The 18,498-nt window shown below is 35.9% G+C and overlaps 1 protein-coding gene and 1 long non-coding RNA gene across 2 annotated transcripts in view; one reads left to right on the top strand and one right to left on the bottom strand.

Moving 5' to 3' along the window:
- sema5ba (sema domain, seven thrombospondin repeats (type 1 and type 1-like), transmembrane domain (TM) and short cytoplasmic domain, (semaphorin) 5Ba) overlaps positions 1–18,498 on the bottom strand; it is a 187,043-nt gene that overhangs the window by 24,290 nt on the left and 144,255 nt on the right. The window contains exon 13 of the mRNA XM_073845086.1: positions 13,202–13,296. Coding sequence (XP_073701187.1) covers positions 13,202–13,296 — 95 coding nt within the window. The remainder of the gene's footprint in view (positions 1–13,201; positions 13,297–18,498) is intronic.
- LOC141340575 (uncharacterized) lies at positions 848–2,983 on the top strand. The gene is made up of 5 exons (XR_012356589.1): positions 848–946; positions 1,719–1,769; positions 1,962–2,026; positions 2,139–2,246; positions 2,579–2,983. It is a non-coding gene; the product is annotated as an uncharacterized lncRNA (long non-coding RNA).

The following is an 18,498-nucleotide window of genomic DNA, read 5'->3' as shown; positions in this document are numbered from 1 at the left end:
GTAATTAAATCTAAACCCACTAAAGAAGTTAAGCCATGAGTGCCGTTGCAAGGGCTCAGGAATTGGGGGCGGTGTGTTAGTAAAGCACCAGCCGCCTCACAACCTTCCCTTTAGCTTGAAAGGCTTGTTTTTGGCACAAGTGTATCAGTTTGTTTGCGCTGGCCCTCTGGCGTTCCAGCCTCAAGGTTGAGGAAACACACAGAGTGTTGATACAGCGCAGAGTGCCAAGAATGAATCCTGCCGAGAAGGGAGCTCAAACTGGGTTGAGTGCTAAACCATTTCAACACTTCCACTCTGTCAGGAACATCAAGGGAAAAAAAATCACGCTTTTAACAATGTCATTTACATGGATTCTGGACAACCCTCTTGTTAAATGCCAAAAAGGGAAGATTCTGTCATCATGCGTGCAGTGTTCTTTAAAATCCATATGATTCATCTTTCTCAGTCGAACTAGAATTGTCATAAAACCAAAAATCCACAGCAAATACCAGTGAAATTTCATTACCAGTGAATTAATTTCCTAAATCTCAAGGTCACTTGAACAATAGAGTCTGGCTGCAGACATGCACTCTCAGCGGCGCATGCGCACTCAGACACATGCACTCTCAGCCGCGCATGCGCAATTAGACACATGCACTCTCAGCCGCGCATGCGCAATTAGACACATGCACTCTCAGCCGCACATGCGCAATTAGACACTTGCACTCTCAGCCGCGCATGTATAATCAGACATGCACTCTCAACGTGATACACAGGATTCAACGGCCACACAGGAATTGTAAGTATATTTATTTGTACAAGATTAAGTAAAGTAAAATTGTTGTTTTTAATTCTTAGGTAAATGATCTTTACATTTATCTGATATTTCAGGCACACACAGGCACCTCGACGTAATGGACGTATTTTAAAACGGATTAGAGGAATCAACGACCGCTAAAGGATTATTGTAAGTGTTTTTATTTCATTCGCACAAGAATAAAGAGATGTGAAAGTGCTTTTTCAATTATAAGGTGAACGACCGTTATCAAAAAACTATCCTGATATCTATCACATCGCGTCTGTGGTAATTGGGTACCTATTATAATTTATACGGTAAATTAGTGAAGAACTGTCTAAGTAAATTCAGTTTTGTTTAGACGGTGAAAAAATGAGTGTTTTACTGGGCTTGACCTGCTCTAATTGTTTAGACGAGGTGCTACTCAACATTATTTAATCTGAAGATGGATTTTTTTTTTAAATAATAAAAGTAATTTTAAAGTTAACAACGGTTCTTTAAAATGAGACATGAAATACAGCTCAAAGAAATTAACAAAAATTAAAAGAATATTAAACAGAATGATTTTCATTTCTGTCCCTTCAATTTATGCTCACAGCTGCTTCAATCAGTAGTCTTAGAAGGTTTAAAGCACCTGTTACCAAAGTGCACATTCTGCACAACTTGCTGCACTTTGTATCATTGCCCCTTGTGCCATTCATTTTATCTAAATCTAATTTATCTATCCATTTTACTCTATCTATCTATCTATCTATCTATCTATCTATCTATCTATCTATCTATCTATCTATCTATCTGTCTGTCTGTCTAATCCATCTAAATATAATCTATCATCTAAATATAATCTGTAATCTTTCTAAATATAATGTATAGTATATCTAAATCTAACGTATGAAATATTAATATTACGAAATTGTGCTTATTTCCTCTTATTATATTTAAGGGTTTTCCTGGACAACCATATGGAAACGACTTTGGTGTATTAATGTTGATGGTAAGATGTACAATATGTTTGTGGTTAATTTGTGTTTTTGCTCTTAATACATACTTGTCTTTCAATTATTGTCTGCATTGTACATGTACTGAATGCCCCATTTGACTACACAGTTGTAAGTATTATTATAGTATTCACTAACACTGAGAAACTGAAACTTACAAAGGCCATTACCTTTTATGTTTTGAGCAGCTGGACATGGCAGAGCTGAGGAAATGGTGGTGTGTCATGTTGATAGAGAATTTTGGACTGGAACGGTAAAGAATTGTTTTTTTTGTTGTTTTTGTTTTGTTTTTTGGATTTTGAAAATTAAAAGCTTTCATGAGAGAGGAATTATGTAACATTTAATGTTCAATCTCTATTTTACAGACATGGAAATTGTTTGCCCACTATGCTGAGGAGTCCAAAGCCTTCCTGAGAGGTGATCAGCAGCCTGTATTTTGGTTGTATAAAAGGAGGTTTGAAGAAATCTCTCAGGTAAAAGCACTTGAAGAATCATAAGGTTAAAAATAGCATGTTTTCTTGACAAACTAGGTAAACTTGTGCTGTATTTTTCTATACGTTCAGGTAATTTGTACATGTTACTTTGTAGCTCCTCAGGAAAAGTGCCAGTTACCTTAAAAGGTAGTACTAAAGGTAACAGATTCAAACTCAAAATTCTAGGTAGATGAAATGTCTCTTCACCCGTGAGTTTGCATCGGAAAAGCAGGTGGTTCAGTCTATTTGAAAAGTAGGTGTTGTTAGAGGGATTGCAGTCATTATTGTTCAGCATATTTGTATATATCCTCTTTTGCATTGTTGTTTCTTAGGTGCGTGTCTTAAGACTGCAAGTCAGTGATGCATGGAGAACTCTGGGGATGATCTTGGCTCAATTCAGCTTCCTCGTATACTGTGCATGGAGGATGAAGAAGCTGCTGAGGCCTTGGACTGGTTCATCAAGGACGATCTTGTAGAGCCACTGATATTTGTTTTTGAATTTTTGCAAGACATGCATAATTATAATTTTTAGAGCATATTATTATCGAACACTACATTTAAAAACATAGTTGTTTATTTTTTATGTAATGATTTTATAATATAATAGTAGTTATAGTAAGTAATCTTTCATTTATTTTATCTATGTATTAAAATTGTTTGACAACAACAACTTAAATAACCCACATATTGTCACAATACCATGTCATGTTATTTACTAAAGTAAACAATCACCAACAGCTGTGTGTTGAATTATTTTCCTGGTGTGTTTTGGAAGCATATTTAACATTGAACATTGAATGTGACAGCAACAGACTATGACTTTTAATCTATGATTTAATAATTCATTATAAAATGTTAAATGTACAGTAGTCAACTTTTAAAGTGGATCAAAAAAGTACATCAAAGTTGTCCTAAGACAAAAATGTGTATTGTTTTGGTTTTAGGACATCTTTGATAAAAGATTTTGATCCACTTCAAATGTTGATTACTATATATACATATAAAATTCTCATTGTGCAATGAAGGATTATAAATGGTGTTAGTCAATGACTTAATAATTCATTTTAAAGCTTATATATACAGTAGTCAGCACTTCAATCGAAGTTGTCCTTAATCCAAAACAATAACCATTCTTGTCTTACAGGACAAATTTAACTTTTTTGATCCACTTCAAACGTTGACCACTGTATAATGTTTCAGTTTAATTTTAATATAATTTATAATTATTATAAATAAGGAACATGTGTATAAGAAAAAGTTAAGCTTTATTTAGTGATGTTTTTTGCCAATATGCACATCTTTTACACAGGCACATATGCAAAGTAATCTGACATTACTGAAGTAGATTGAGTGTTGATTATTAGTGTTTGTACTAGCATTTTATATAAATCCGAGCCATGACCAGAAACACCAGTCTTTACGGCACTCTTAAATAGCAGCATTTTCCAGTCCACCTCCAAAAAATACGTTTTCTTTTTCATGTATATTTTCAGGCGGTGTTAATAGGAAGTTATTTTATTTCGTGCTTTTAGTTTGTAAAAAGCATTTTGAAGTGTTTCTGCCTTCGACCTACTGTAAATATCGCATGCATGAATCTGAGCGCGTGCGTGAGGCTGAGTGCATTTATCTAAATGCGCATGCGCGGCTGAGAGTGCATTTGTCTAATTGCGCATGTGCGGCTGAGAGTGCATGTGTCTAATTGCGCATGTGCGGCTGAGAGTGCATGTGTCTGAGTGCGCATGCGCCGCTGAGAGTGCATGTCTGCAGCCAGACCCTTCTCCACTTGAATGCAGTGTTGGGCAGTAGCGTCGCTACAAGTAGTGACGCTACTAGCTTAACTACATTTCTCAGTAGCGTGGTGGTAGCGTCGCTGTTTTCTGAATCAAATAGCTTTTCAGTAGCTAAGCTATTATTTTGATCAAGTAACGCGGTAGCGTCAACAAAAGCTACAAGCTATATATTGTTCTATACTTTAAGCTCAAATCGGAAATATAACTGCTACGGATCACTGATCCTGGGTCAGTAAGCGACGCCACCGCCACTAAACCTCGTGATGCCATTGGCTCATTAAACTGTCAGTCAAACCGTATTATTCCTCCCGCCTCTCTCGTGAATGAAGTGCGGCACGCAGTTTGAAGCATCTCAGCGTGTTTGCAGACTTGAGGTAAATAAAGAAGTGTTGATTGAAAGTACATTTATAAAGGCTAATGTTTTTTTTTTTTTTGCATTCGAAGATATGAGAAAAGTGTGTCTTAGTCTAGCACTGGTTGTCGAGACTTTTGTTGTCGATATTTTAGCTAAATGTCAGAAAAAAACTGAGCGCCCACATAGCAACAGAAAACTGTATAATCTGCAATGCTAGTGATGGGCGCCTTGATTTTAGTATTTGAAGCAGGCTAGTGCTCTGGGAAGATCTCAAACTCAGAAGTACAAGATGGGCAGAGAGTGGATGTCAAATTCATGGCGAAAGGCAAAATATTTCGGTTCGTTAGTAAAAACAAACAAACAAAAAACGTCCAGGTTCCATAGCAAAATAAGAATGAAACCGTGTTCTAGTCTAAACGAATTATAATAATCTTTGCTAATATTCTGAATACTTCAAACTGCTTTGGACTTTGCAGTAGCAAATTATGCCTTTACTATGACCAACATGACAGAATATGATATTCACAGTGTTGGGCAGTAGCGTCGCTACAAGTAGTGACGCTACTAGCTTAACTACATTTCTCAGTAGCGTGGTGGTAGCGTCGCTGTTTTCTGAATCAAATAGCTTTTCAGTAGCTAAGCTATTATTTTGATCAAGTAACGCGGTAGCGTCAACAAAAGCTACAAGCTATATATTGTTCTATACTTTAAGGTCAAATCGGAAATATAACTGCTACGGATCACTGATCCTGGGTCAGTAAGCGACGCCACCGCCACTAAACCTCGTGATGCCATTGGCTCATTAAACTGTCAGTCAAACCGTATTATTCCTCCCGCCTCTCTCGTGAATGAAGTGCGGCACGCAGTTTGAAGCATCTCAGCGTGTTTGCAGACTTGAGGTAAATAAAGAAGTGTTGATTGAAAGTACATTTATAAAGACTAATGTTTTTTTTTTTTTTTTGCATTCGAAGATATGAGAAAAGTGTGTCTTAGTCTAGCACTGGTTGTCGAGACTTTTGTTGTCGATATTTTAGCTAAATGTCAGAAAAAAACTGAGCGCCCACATAGCAACAGAAAAATGTATAATCTGCAATGCTAGTGATGGGCGCCTTGATTTTAGTATTTGAAGCAGGCTAGTGCTCTGGGAAGATCTCAAACTCAGAAGTACAAGATGGGCAGAGAGTGGGTGTCAAATTCATGGCGAAAGGCAAAATATTTCGGTTCGTTAGTAAAAACAAACAAACAAAAAACGTCCAGGTTCCATAGCAAAATAAGAATGAAACCGTGTTCTAGTCTAAACGAATTATAATAATCTTTGCTAATATTCTGAATACTTCAAACTGCTTTGGACTTTGCAGTAGCAAATTATGCCTTTACTATGACCAACATGACAGAATATGATATTCAGCTGTTTGGTCGCGCTGGTGTCTTACGTGTCTTACGCGCACACTATGTTCATTTGAAAAATAAAACACAGTCACCCAAAAGTTACACTAGTCAATTTAAATAGTGTGTATAACATGCAGTTCAGCATGACCACCGGTCCTGTGGCACATTTTTGCTCATCATGATATTTTCCGTCGACGTGCATGAAGTACAAAGCTTACCCAATGCATAATAATTTTGCTTCAAATACATTGCAGATATGGAAACATTTGTATTTGTGGCAAGAGAGGTAGTCTACATAAGCCCATCTTTACTTTCACATTTAATTTGTTTTGGATTGTTTAGGCAAATTTATTTATTTATTTATTTCATCATTGTTCTGTTCTGAATAAGATTAAAGTTAAAGGATTTGTTGTGGAGTGAGGGAAATAATGTCATAACATTATGCTGTAGGCCTGTTTATTTCAGAATATAATGTGACTTATAGGCCTAGCCGCTGAGACCTGTCGGTTAAATTTTTACGTTAATGCATTTTACCTTCTGCAAACGAAAATAGCCGCTTGATTCGGTTATATATTCTTACTGTCAGTTAACAAATTTACAATAGAATTTAGCTTTGCTTCCCAGATAGTAACAGAGTCTGGGCCAAATCTGGCTTACATTCCACACTTGTCTTTTATTCACAGTCTTGACTGCAAAAGTTTGTGATTTGTTTTTATTTTTGTATTTGTTATGTACTATAGATTCTGACAATTAAAAAAATCAGGCTCCTGTATTCATGAAATCAGTCACTATCTTTGTTCAAACACGGCAGTAAATTAAAGTGCTGTTTTTGTGCGGTCTGTCATATTTTAGTAGCTATATACAACAAATCTACAGCGCTTCCTTTAGGCTATTTATTACGAAGCTGTCAACACTGTAAACTCTGACGACATGCAATCAGTTGACGAACACCCATCCATATATAGACTATGTTATTCAATAATATGTATAAAATTATTTTATTTACAAATTTTGTGTTTTCCCTGTTTTATTCGTTTAATATTGTGAGACTGGTGCCATTGCTTTTTTGTTTTTATTTTTTTCAAGAAAGAATTCAACCCCCCAGAATATGAGATAAATCCAGCCCTGTACATGATACAGATTTTTGTTGCCAAATTGGTTTGGAAGAGTGGTTGAATAAACAATTAAACTGAACTTGCATGTCTGTATGACTGACAATTTAATTGATCACTGAGAGAGCACTGACTTTGTATGATGTTGGTTCAATAGAAAAATGAAATTTTAAAAAATAGCTTAGATGTAGTGAACTACTTTTGCCATGATGCTGTAGCTTAGCTTGCTACATTACCAAAGGCTGTAGCTTTAGTGTAGTTAAGCTTCATTTAATGAAGAGTAACTGTTAGCTTAGCTCACTACATTTTCCAAGTAGCTTGCCCATCACTGGATATTCAGCTGTTTGGTCGCGCTGGTGTCTTACGTGTCTTACGCGCACACTATGTTCATTTGAAAAATAAAACACAGTCACCCAAAAGTTACACTAGTCAATTTAAATAGTGTGTATCAGTGATGGAGTACTCGAGTCCTGGACTCGGACTCGAGTCCGACTCGAGTCACTATTCTTTGGACTCGAGTCCGACTCGAGAATCCACTCTCTGGACTTGTGACTCGACTTGGACTCGCGGATTGATGACTCGTACTTGGACTCGGACTCGAGGATATATACAATCGGACTTGAGCATTCATCACTTTGTTTTTGACTAAATATGTTATAAAAAAAATTATATAAGGTGTTACACTTTTCCTGTTTGGTGCCCAAGACCGGCCGCGATCTCCCTTCACAGACACTGCTACCTCTCGCTCTCTTTGCTTGACAACACACTCACTGACGTCACTCACTTTTACGCTCGTACAATGCATGATGCATGATTCGCGGGCTGAATGTTAATGTTAATGTAAATGTGAAGTTCGCCTAGGCGAATTTTGCTTCTAATGCTGGAAAGAGCAGCGCTAAATGTTGTGTGTGTAATCGCTCAATTGAGGAAAAGACAGGGACAACCTCAAACGTTAACAGACACCTGTCACGGATGCACCCAGAAAAGAAAGTAAAATGCTTTCCATTGCCTAACGTTAGCTTTTTTCAAAAAAATATTATTGACTAATGCATATATGATAACAAACAGAAGAAGCTAGCGATAATGTATGTCTGGTTCAGATTACAGCATTTTTTTTTTTGTCTGTTGATAACTTAACGTTACTAGTCTCTGTGCCAGATCAGATTTTTGCGATATTTGTCTGTTGCGATAGTCACTGTGTCAGATTAAACATTTTTTTTTGCAATTTTGACTCTTAAAATCCTGTGGTGTCGACAAGAAACATATCAAACTAACGTTACACGTTGCTTTCTGACCAGTCGCTTGCCGTCACACACACGCGTGCACGCACACGTTAAATAATTCGGTCACACACACAATCTCTCTCTCTCTCTCTCTCTCTCTCTCTCTCTCTCTCTCTCTCTCTCTCTCTCTCTGCATATCGTATTGATTTTTACGTTTTAAGTATCTTTAAAATACAGTGTCCTGTAATATGCAGGTTTCTTTTTTTTTTTTTTTGCTAAGTGTATTTCTGTAATACAGTGTTAAAGAATTAGTTCACACAAAAATGGAAATTTCCTAATCATGTACTCCTCCCACTGCCATCCAGGATCTTTTTTTTTCTTCAGTGGAAAATAAATTGTTTTCTTAAACATAAATAAACCCCCTTTGCAATTCTGACAGTGGTGTAATTTTTGTTTAATGTAGAACCTCTTTAATACATTTTATCAGTTTTTTGAAGGTCCCAGAGTGGAGACGGAACTCTCAGACTCGAATACGGGACTTGAGACTCGAATCGGACTCGAACTCTGGGGACTTGAGACTCGACTCGGACTCGAACTCTGGTAAAGGTGACTCGACTTGGACTCGACTCGGACTCTTCTTTGGTGACTCGGACTTGGACTCGGACTCGAACACTGGGACTCGAGACTCGACTCGGACTCGACAGTTGGTGACTCGACTACAACACTGGTGTGTATAACATGCAGTTCAGCATGACCACCGGTCCTGTGGCACATTTTTGCTCATCATGATATTTTCCGTCGACGTGCATGAAGTACAAAGCACAGATATGCAGATATGGAAACATTTGTATTTGTGGCAAGAGAGGTAGTCTACATAAGCCCATCTTTACTTTCACATTTAATTTGTTTTGGATTGTTTATTTATTTATTTATTTCATCATTGTTCTGTTCTGAATAAGATTAAAGTTAAAGGATTTGTTGTGGAGTGAGGGAAATAATGTCATAACATTATGCTGTAGGCCTGTTTATTTCAGAATATAATAATGTGACTTATAGGCCTAGCCGCTGTGACCTGTCGGTTAAATTTTTACGTTAATGCATTTTACCTTCTGCAAACGAAAATAGCCGCTTGATTCGGTTATATATTCTTACTGTCAGTTAACAAATTTACAATAGAATTTAGCTTTGCTTCCCAGATAGTAACAGAGTCTGGGCCAAATCTGGCTTACATTCCACACTTGTCTTTTATTCACAGTCTTGACTGCAAAAGTTTGTGATTTGTTTTTATTTTTGTATTTGTTATGTACTATAGATTCTGACAATTAAAAAAATCAGGCTCCTGTATTCATGAAATCAATCACTATCTTTGTTCAAACACGGCAGTAAATTAAAGTGCTGTTTTTGTGCGGTCTGTCATATTTTAGTAGCTATATACAACAAATCTACAGCGCTTCCTTTAGGCTATTTATTACGAAGCTGTCAACACTGTAAACTCTGACGACATGCAATCAGTTGACGAACACCCATCCATATATAGACTATGTTATTCAATAATATGTATAAAATTATTTTATTTACAAATTTTGTGTTTTCCCTGTTTTATTCGTTTAATATTGTGAGACTGGTGCCATTGCTTTTTTGTTTTTATTTTTTTCAAGAAAGAATTCAACCCCCCAGAATATGAGATAAATCCAGCCCTGTACATGATACAGATTTTTGTTGCCAAATTGGTTTGGAAGAGTGGTTGAATAAACAATTAAACTGAACTTGCATGCCTGTATGACTGACAATTTAATTGATCACTGAGAGAGCACTGACTTGGTATGATGTTGGTTCAATAGAAAAATGAAATTTTAAAAAATAGCTTAGATGTAGTGAACTACTTTTGCCATGATGCTGTAGCTTAGCTTGCTACATTACCCAAGGCTGTAACTTTAGTGTAGTTAAGCTTCATTTAATGAAGAGTAACTGTTAGCTTAGCTCACTACATTTTCCAAGTAGCTTGCCCATCACTGCTTGAATGTATCCTAACAGGAATAGTAGGGCAGTTTTTAAGCATATTTCATAAATGAATTCTATTCTGAAGCACAGTATAGAAAGCTTAAATGAGATATTTGAAAAAGAACTTGATCAAAATTAGAGAACACTTAAAAGGTACCTCCAAGTTATTGGTGTTAATCTGGCATCTGGTGCTAATTTCCTTAATTATATGGCAAACCCTATTTAACTGGCAGAATTTCCCTAATTTTTACAGAGTTTGCAAGATGGTGGGCCACTCTAAGATGACTGAAACCCTGCAACAGGGGGTTATCCAGATGAAGGCCAAAGGGATGACACTTTCAGCCACTACAAGAGAAGTTGGCCATTCCATATCTGTGATTTCTCAAACATTGCAGGTTTACAATGACACTAATTCATTCAAGTCCCCCGGAAAGTTTGGTCGCCCACATAAGATGAATGCACAAGAATACAGGATAATGCACAGACTCTAAATGGGAAATCAGTTCAACACTGCAGCTGGAATTGCTCGATAGTCCAGTGCTGAACAGGGTGAGGGGATCTGTCTCAGCATGCTTAAAAGAAGTCGGACTGAAAACTCACTCGGCAATGACCAAGACTCTCATAAGCAGAAAGAATCAAAAGGCTAAGCTCACCTTTGCTGAGGAGCATGGAGACAGGAGAACTGCTCCAAAGTTCACTTTAGTGATGAAAGCAAGTTTAATGTACTGGGTTCTGATGGGAAACATTTTGTTCAGTGTCAAACTGAGGAAAGACTGAAAAAGTCAGTGAAAGGTGGAGGAGGAAGTGTCATGGTTTGAGGGATGTTTTCTGGAGCAGGTGTTGGACATATTATAAAGCTACATGGCAGAGTGAATGCAAATGCTTATCAGAATCTCCTTCAGCAACACACAGTTCCTTCCATGCAATAATCTTCCAATCAGCTTGTAATTTTCATGCAAGACAATGCCTTCGTCACACTGCAAAAAAGCATCACTAAAGAACACTTTGCAGCCGGGAAAACAGAACCCAGTTGAAAAACTCTGGAAAAGCCTTGGCAAAAGTTACCAAACTATTGAAAAGAGTGTGCTGTCATTCAAAAGTCATTCAAAGCAAGGGCCTATGCACTTCCTATTAATTTCTGACAGCAGTAACCCTTCAAGATTTTAGTTGTAATCTTTCATGCTACAGTGGTTCCTGTTCTCTTATTTTTTTTATCACTGTGTTTTCCACAAAATGAAGGGTTTTGTTGAAATGCCTTGGTTATTTTGTCCAACATGTAAGTAGAACAATGGTTCTGGGCGATGAAGATGAACAATATTTTAGTTTATTTTTACAGTAAATATTGTAATATTAGTTTATAAGTTTATATATATATATATATATATATATATATATATATATATATATATATAAACTAATATATACTGTTTTTAGTAAATACGGGTTATATGATGCAATTATGCAATTGTCTTTGAAGTGTTACAAGCTGTTCCTGCATATAAAAGATCTCTAAAGTTGCAAAGATTAAAGAGAAATTTTTTATATATTTACATCACTATTCCAGAACAGTACAATGCAAATATTCGAGTGTGTGCAGCACATTTAATGGAGGACTGTTTCCTGAACCTGGGAAAGTAGCCTACAATGCCAGCGGTTAAAATTTTTACATATGTGACCCTCGACCACAAAACCAAAGGAGTAGTTCACTTTCAGAACAAAAATTTACAGATAATGTACATTTACAAAAACATTTACAATTTATATACTTTTTAATCTCTACACAGACCTTTTTTTCCTTGGCTGTGATCGTTTAGAGCCATTCGAAGCTTCATTTTGAAAGTTCAAACTCGGGGGCACCATAGATATCCATTACATGGAGAGAAATCCTGAAACGTTTTCCTCAAAAAACATAACTTCCTTACGACTGAAGTAAGAAAGACATGAACATCTTGGATGACTAGGGGGTGAGTACATTATCTGTAAATTTTTGTTCTGAAAGTGAACTACTCCTTTAAGTAGCATGAGTATATTTGTAGCAATAGGCAAAAATACATTGTATTGGTCAAAATTGTAGATTTTTCTTTTATGCCAAAAATCATTAGGGTATTAAATAAAGAGCATGTTCTCTAAAGATGTTTTGTAAATTTATTAAAACTTAATTTTTAATTAGTAATATGCATTGCTAAGAACTTCATTTGGACAACGTTAAAAACTATTCTTTCAATAATTTGATTGCACCCTCAGTTATTTGCCCAAATATTGTCATATCCTAACAAACCATGTTTGATGTATAAATCTCAATTTTAAAAAAATTACCCTTATGACTGGTTTTGTGGTCCAGGGTCACATATATAAATAACCTGGACATAATATTTCCTATCATAAGAGTATTACCAAGTTCATGTTTTTCGAGTTCACAGTTGTTTACTAAAGTAAACAAACATTTTTAACTAGTTATCTACAGGAGCTTGTGGGATTGACAGTAGACCGGAGCAAGCAGTGAGAGCATCAAAGCATTTAGAAACTTTATTCAAAACTGCTTAAGTCATCTGGATTGAGTCATAAGTCTTTTCAGTAATGGGTGCATGCAGTGTGAATTCTGCTTCCTGTCAATATGGGTAAACAAATATGCACCAATTGCATCAGATGTGAGGCGTGTGGAGCATGCCTGATTATACTCTTCTCAATAGTTTCTGAATATGACTGCAGCTATAATGAAACAGGAATAAACAACGCAAATTAGTTGAAGCACCCTAAGCGTAATATAGTTAGCGCACAATTGAAGACATAAATGGCTCCAGCCAATTAAAAGAATGTGAGGATGGACAGAATAACGATATCTTCCTGGTGCACATCTAAGGCCCAATTACCCCCCATTACAGAGGGCAGGAACACAAGCCCTCAGGGCGCTGACCTGCGAGAACTACCCATTTAAACAAAAACTTTTGCAGTGATTTCATTAATTACATTGGAAAGATCCACTCCTGCGAACCAAAGTGAAAGCCAGCCGTCCATGTAATCTCTTAAGGCTATGAAAATGTGCCGGCGTGGAAAGAATGCTGATTTGACATTCTGGTTGGCATACAGCAGTAGCCTGTTTTACTGATGAGCTCAGGAGACATGAACACGGCCCTGGGGCGCTGCCAGGACTCGGCTGCTCTCGGGGCTGTGCCAGCTGACCTAGTGAGGAAAAAAAGCTCAATTAATGGCCTCCTGAAGGTGTGTTTTTTTTTCTTTTCTCCTGAGTTCTGCAACTTACACGCCGCAGAGAGAGATTTTCACACGCTGACCACCGTCTCTGAAGGAAAAGGACAAGCACAGCAGAAAAATTGCCGTCTAGCCTCGAAACAACTCACACAGCTCACCTTTTTTAAAAATAGACTGCTGGAAAAAAACAAGTTAGTGCACTTGAGGGCCAATTCAAAGAATTGCACCTTAATTCAAGGTTCCTCTGCACGGAAGACGTGCTAAAACAAAAGAAACACGAACCGACACGAATCATACTGTTGTATAATTTAACACGGTTATAGCGCACAGCTTCAGCAGCAAAGCCACAAGACATTGCTTGTAAAATTTTAAATAGTGCAAAAAATAAAGTAACACATAAAACAATGTGGCAAGGCAGCAGACAGAAGACGATCAATCTTTCTTTCTTCTTGTTGGTTTAATAGAGGTTTTAAAGTCAATGGGAGGGCTGTAAAAAATACTGTCTATTTTACAGGCCTTTAAAAAAGATGAACAAAGGCAAATAGTTATTGCCATCCTTTTAATAGCAATTCATGACCTTTTCGTTGTAAACAAGGATTGAGGTTTCATTTTTTTATGGACGCACTATGCTCAGAATCAATAAAACCATCTTCGGGTTTTCTAGCTAGTGAAGTTTTATCACATACGTTTGTATATAAACATTATATTTATCAATTAAATTCTCTGCATGTTACATACAGTACTAAAAGTCTTCTCAAATTGTTTAAAAAAATAGATTTTCTCCATATGACCCCCCTTTGATATTGTTTTTTTTGGGAAACTGCCAAAGCCTAACAGGTCCCATAAATTTAAGCTTGAGAGATTTCCACACACGCCAATCGCTGACAGCTTAGCGCAGGCAGAGATAAGATGGTCAGATGCTTTAATGGCTTCATCTCAGGAGAAGAAGAAAAGATGCTATTTGTCAGAAGTTCAGGACAGCGGGGTTTGAGACATATTGCCTGTCTTAATCAAGAATGGGAGAAAGCGCATGAGAAAAATGGCTTCAATTTTGGGACTCTGCCAGTGGAGAGTCAGTTAAAAGCCAGTGGTAATAAATGCTCTCACCTTCTGATTACTTTCTTTCCCTGCCTTTCCTCTCTCTGCAGCTCCTCCAGTTGCTCAAGTGCTAGGCAGCGTGCTCAAACAAGCTGCGAGCTCTCAAACCCGGTGTTTTTTAGCACCCTGTTGACAAGCTGGCGGCAACAGGAGCTGTAAATTGTTTGGGTCAGACGGGGCCTCTGAAATGAGAATTTCTTACAGGCTGGCTATAAGGCTTAGCCACAGGTAAAGGACAAAGAGCCTTTAGGAAATATATTTATCACCACACGACCATGGAATTTGATGTCGTCACCATAGCAAGGCACAGTAAATTTGTGCTGTTTAAATTACAGTAATTATGACTAGAAAAATTTTAGTCGCACTTACAAGCTGGAAACTGCATTTTATGAAAACTTCTACAACAATTAAAAGCAGTAAGCTACATCTATATATAGATTTCAGTTTGATATGCTATTTTATTATAGCCAGTGTTGCCTGCAGTGCTTTCTTTGTTCTTATTTTCAGAAGCATATAAAGGTGAATTAATGTAGTGATTAAATATTTAGCTGTCATCAACATAACCACATATGGAACCTTTTTGGCATTATGAGGGTTGCTGTGGAAACAAATGAATTGAGGATGTGTTCAGAGTAGAGTCTCAGGTTTTCAGCTCGTAATTGCGCTAGATTTAACACAACATGAATGCAGCATTATTGCTGAGACAATTTTGCTGGTGCAACTTAAGGTTAAGCACACAATAGTGATGGATCACGATTTACCCCCTGCGAAGTTCACACCAAACTATTTTTCTTAAATCATGAGATCTAAGACTGTCATTAGATGCTTCCTTGACTTTTTATTATTATGTTTTGTTATATTGGTCTATATACACTACAGATCAAAAGTTTGGGGTTGGGAAGATCTTTGAAATGAAAAAAAAAAAACATTGAAATTAAATGAAAACAATAATAATGTGAAATAAATATTGTGAAGTAACAATTTGAAATAATGTTTTCTATTTGTATATATATTCTATTCTGTTTAAATGTTTTAGCAATTATTTGATCCAAAGTACCGCACAAACAGTAACATTTTGAAATATTTTTACTGTTTAAAATAACTGTTTACTATTTAAATATATTTCAAAGTGTAATTTATTCCTGTGATTTTAAAGCTGAATTTTAGCATCATTACTAATCATTCTAATTTTCTAATTTGCTGCTCAAAAACATTATTATTATTATTATTGTTATGTTGAAAACAGCCGGGTAGATTTTTTTCAGGTTTCTTTGATGAATAGGAAGTTCAGAAGAACATCATTTATCTGAAACAGAAATCTATTGTAACATTCATCAATTTAAAGCATCCTTGCTAAAAGTATAAAAATGTATACTGACTCCAAGATCTTTCTATTCATCAAAGTACTCAACTGTTTTAAAAAATGATAATAATAATAATAATAATAATAATAATAATAATAATAATAATAATAATAATAATAATAATAATAATAATAATAATAAGAAGAAGAAGAAGAAGAAGAAGAAGAAGAAGAAGAAGAAGAAGAAGAAGAAGAAATGTTTCTTGATCAGCATATTAGAATGATTTCTAAAGGATCCTGAGACTGGAGTAATGAAGTAAAATCACAGGAATAAATTACACTTTAAAATATATTCAAATAGAAAACAAATAGTTACTTTAAATAGTAAATAATTGTATTGTTTTTGCTGTAATTTGGATTAAATAAATGCAAGCTTGGTGACACTTCTTTAAAAAATTGAAAATCTTAATGTTCAAATACTTTTGACTGGTGTGTATATATATATATATACATATATATATATATATATATATATATATATATATATATATATATATATCAGTCAAAAGTTGATGTGATGGCAAAGCTGAATTTTCAGCAACCAATAATCTAGTCTTCAGTCTCACATGATACTTCAAAAATTATTCTATTCTTTGATGAGTAGAAAGGTCATACAAACAGCATTGATTTGAAACAGATTTCTTTCAATGTAAATGCCTTTACTGTGTCCTTCCTTCTTCAAAAAAACTCATTTATATTTTTGATTGTTAGTGCAAATGAAAACATATTTAATATTTTATTTAAACATTCTAAAATTAATAACATTCTTACTTGTGTTCATGCATTACATTTTATATTTTTTTAGAACAATAAACATTAATGTTTTTACATTAAACAATATAAATGTACATGACTACAACATTATTTTGGAAATGATCTGATGATAAAAAATAAATAAATTAAATATTGTCACAAGGCTTTAAAATAGTTAAAAATGAACATCCAGATCCAGCCCTAATATACACCCCACCATCCATAAAGCAAGACAGGTCTAAAAACTGCAACATGCAGTGACCGCTACAGCAAAAATCCTCCATAAATGGACACCATCATCCAAAATTACATCCTAAATAGTGACCAAACATCTCTGTGGACATGGGAACGTGGGTTTGCCACATCAGAAGAAATGGGAAAGCTGTAAAAACATATTTGCGGTTTTCTAAGTAAAGCTTGTGGTTTGGGCTGTTTGCTGTACGCTCTGTTTGCAATAGATGTTTGTAACCTCAAACCCACATTCGTAACAGCGCTCCAAAACATCATCATCTTATCATCTACACATCATCAAAACTGTCAGCACTAGCTGCGCTGCTGTCTCTAATTAGGCTGTTGGATGTAAAATACTTCATCAATAAATAGACCTAAGTCAGGGTAGACACCATAATTAATTAGATGAAAATTAAGCTGTGAGGAGTTGTCATGTCTTAAGATCCCAGGCCACGTCATGTTTTCACAGCCCATTTTTTCTGTAGTTCATTTGGAAGACTGTATCTTGTTGCCTATGAACCCAAGTGTACCTAAAGCCAGTCTAATTATTCAGTACTTTCACAAAACCAATTAGTCAAGTAGTTGTTGTTTTTTTAAATAGGTTTTTTTCACATCTCTATTATGAGGTCCATTGCCACATATGTGTAAATTGTGAATATCAGAAGTACCTTTATTCCACCCACACGACCACTCAGCATTTGGCTGTTGCTGAAAGTCTCGGTAATAACCCAACCCATCAGTTTCTACATTTGTTTCGTCCTTGATTAGGAATCACCGCCTTTAAGATTATCGATCTGGCCTCGCCGGTCGGTCCCTTTAGATCCAGTCAAACAATCAGCTGGCTGATCAGAGTAAATTAGTTTTGCAAAGCAGGCACGAGAGGCCCGTGAACATGAGCAGAAAGGAGACTTTCGAGGGGATCAAACTTAATTATCACACTGCTTTCAAGCCAGAGCCACCAACAATGTAGATTAAGTCATTAATAAACACCTCTCTAAAGGCAAGACCGCCGAGACTTTTCTTTGGAGCGTTTTCTTTGTCTCTTTTCATCTGTAAAGAAAAATAGCAGCAAAAGGGCAGCAACTGTGAAGAGAAGCAGAATGATTTTAAAGTAATTATACGCCTAGCCATTACATTTTGAAAAGCCTGCTATTCTTTTTTGTCCGTTTTGTTTGCATTGATTTGATTTGTTTCCTTGCAACAAGGGCAAAGCAGAATTTGTCTCTCACATCACTGACACAATCTTGCATGCCCTATTTGCATTTGACCTACAGAAACTTTCTTTAGATAGCTTTGGCTCCAAAATAACTTGCTAAACAACGTGTCTGGTGCTATAATGTGGGGTGTCAATATAAAACCTGGCGAAAAAAAGTATCTTTTCTCGTCGGATTTAACAAAAAAGTCATTTAGAGTATGAAGTATTATTACACAAATTGTTGCTACTACTTGACATCCTGATATCCTGAGTTTCCACGAAAGCTCTAGGTTCTGAAAACAGCTAAAAAAAGCATCTCTTTCTTCTGAGGAGCAGAAAAGGAAAAATTATGAAGACTAGTGGTTACCTATTCCAAAAACACACAAAAGTAATATTAACATGATTAATTTCACTTGTGCTGTCATTTTGTGCTCTATTAAGGACATATAAAATGGTCAGAATTATTTTTCATGTACTTCTAAGGCCCAAAATGTCGGTATGGCATATTTACTATATTTTAAAAATAGTTTTTTGA

The sequence above is a fragment of the Garra rufa genome, chromosome 8 (genome assembly GCF_049309525.1).
Source record: "Garra rufa chromosome 8, GarRuf1.0, whole genome shotgun sequence".
In the NCBI taxonomy this organism is placed as follows: domain Eukaryota; kingdom Metazoa; phylum Chordata; class Actinopteri; order Cypriniformes; family Cyprinidae; genus Garra; species Garra rufa.
Note: the sequence above shows the minus strand (reverse complement) of the source record. Positions and strands in the feature narration are given on the sequence as shown.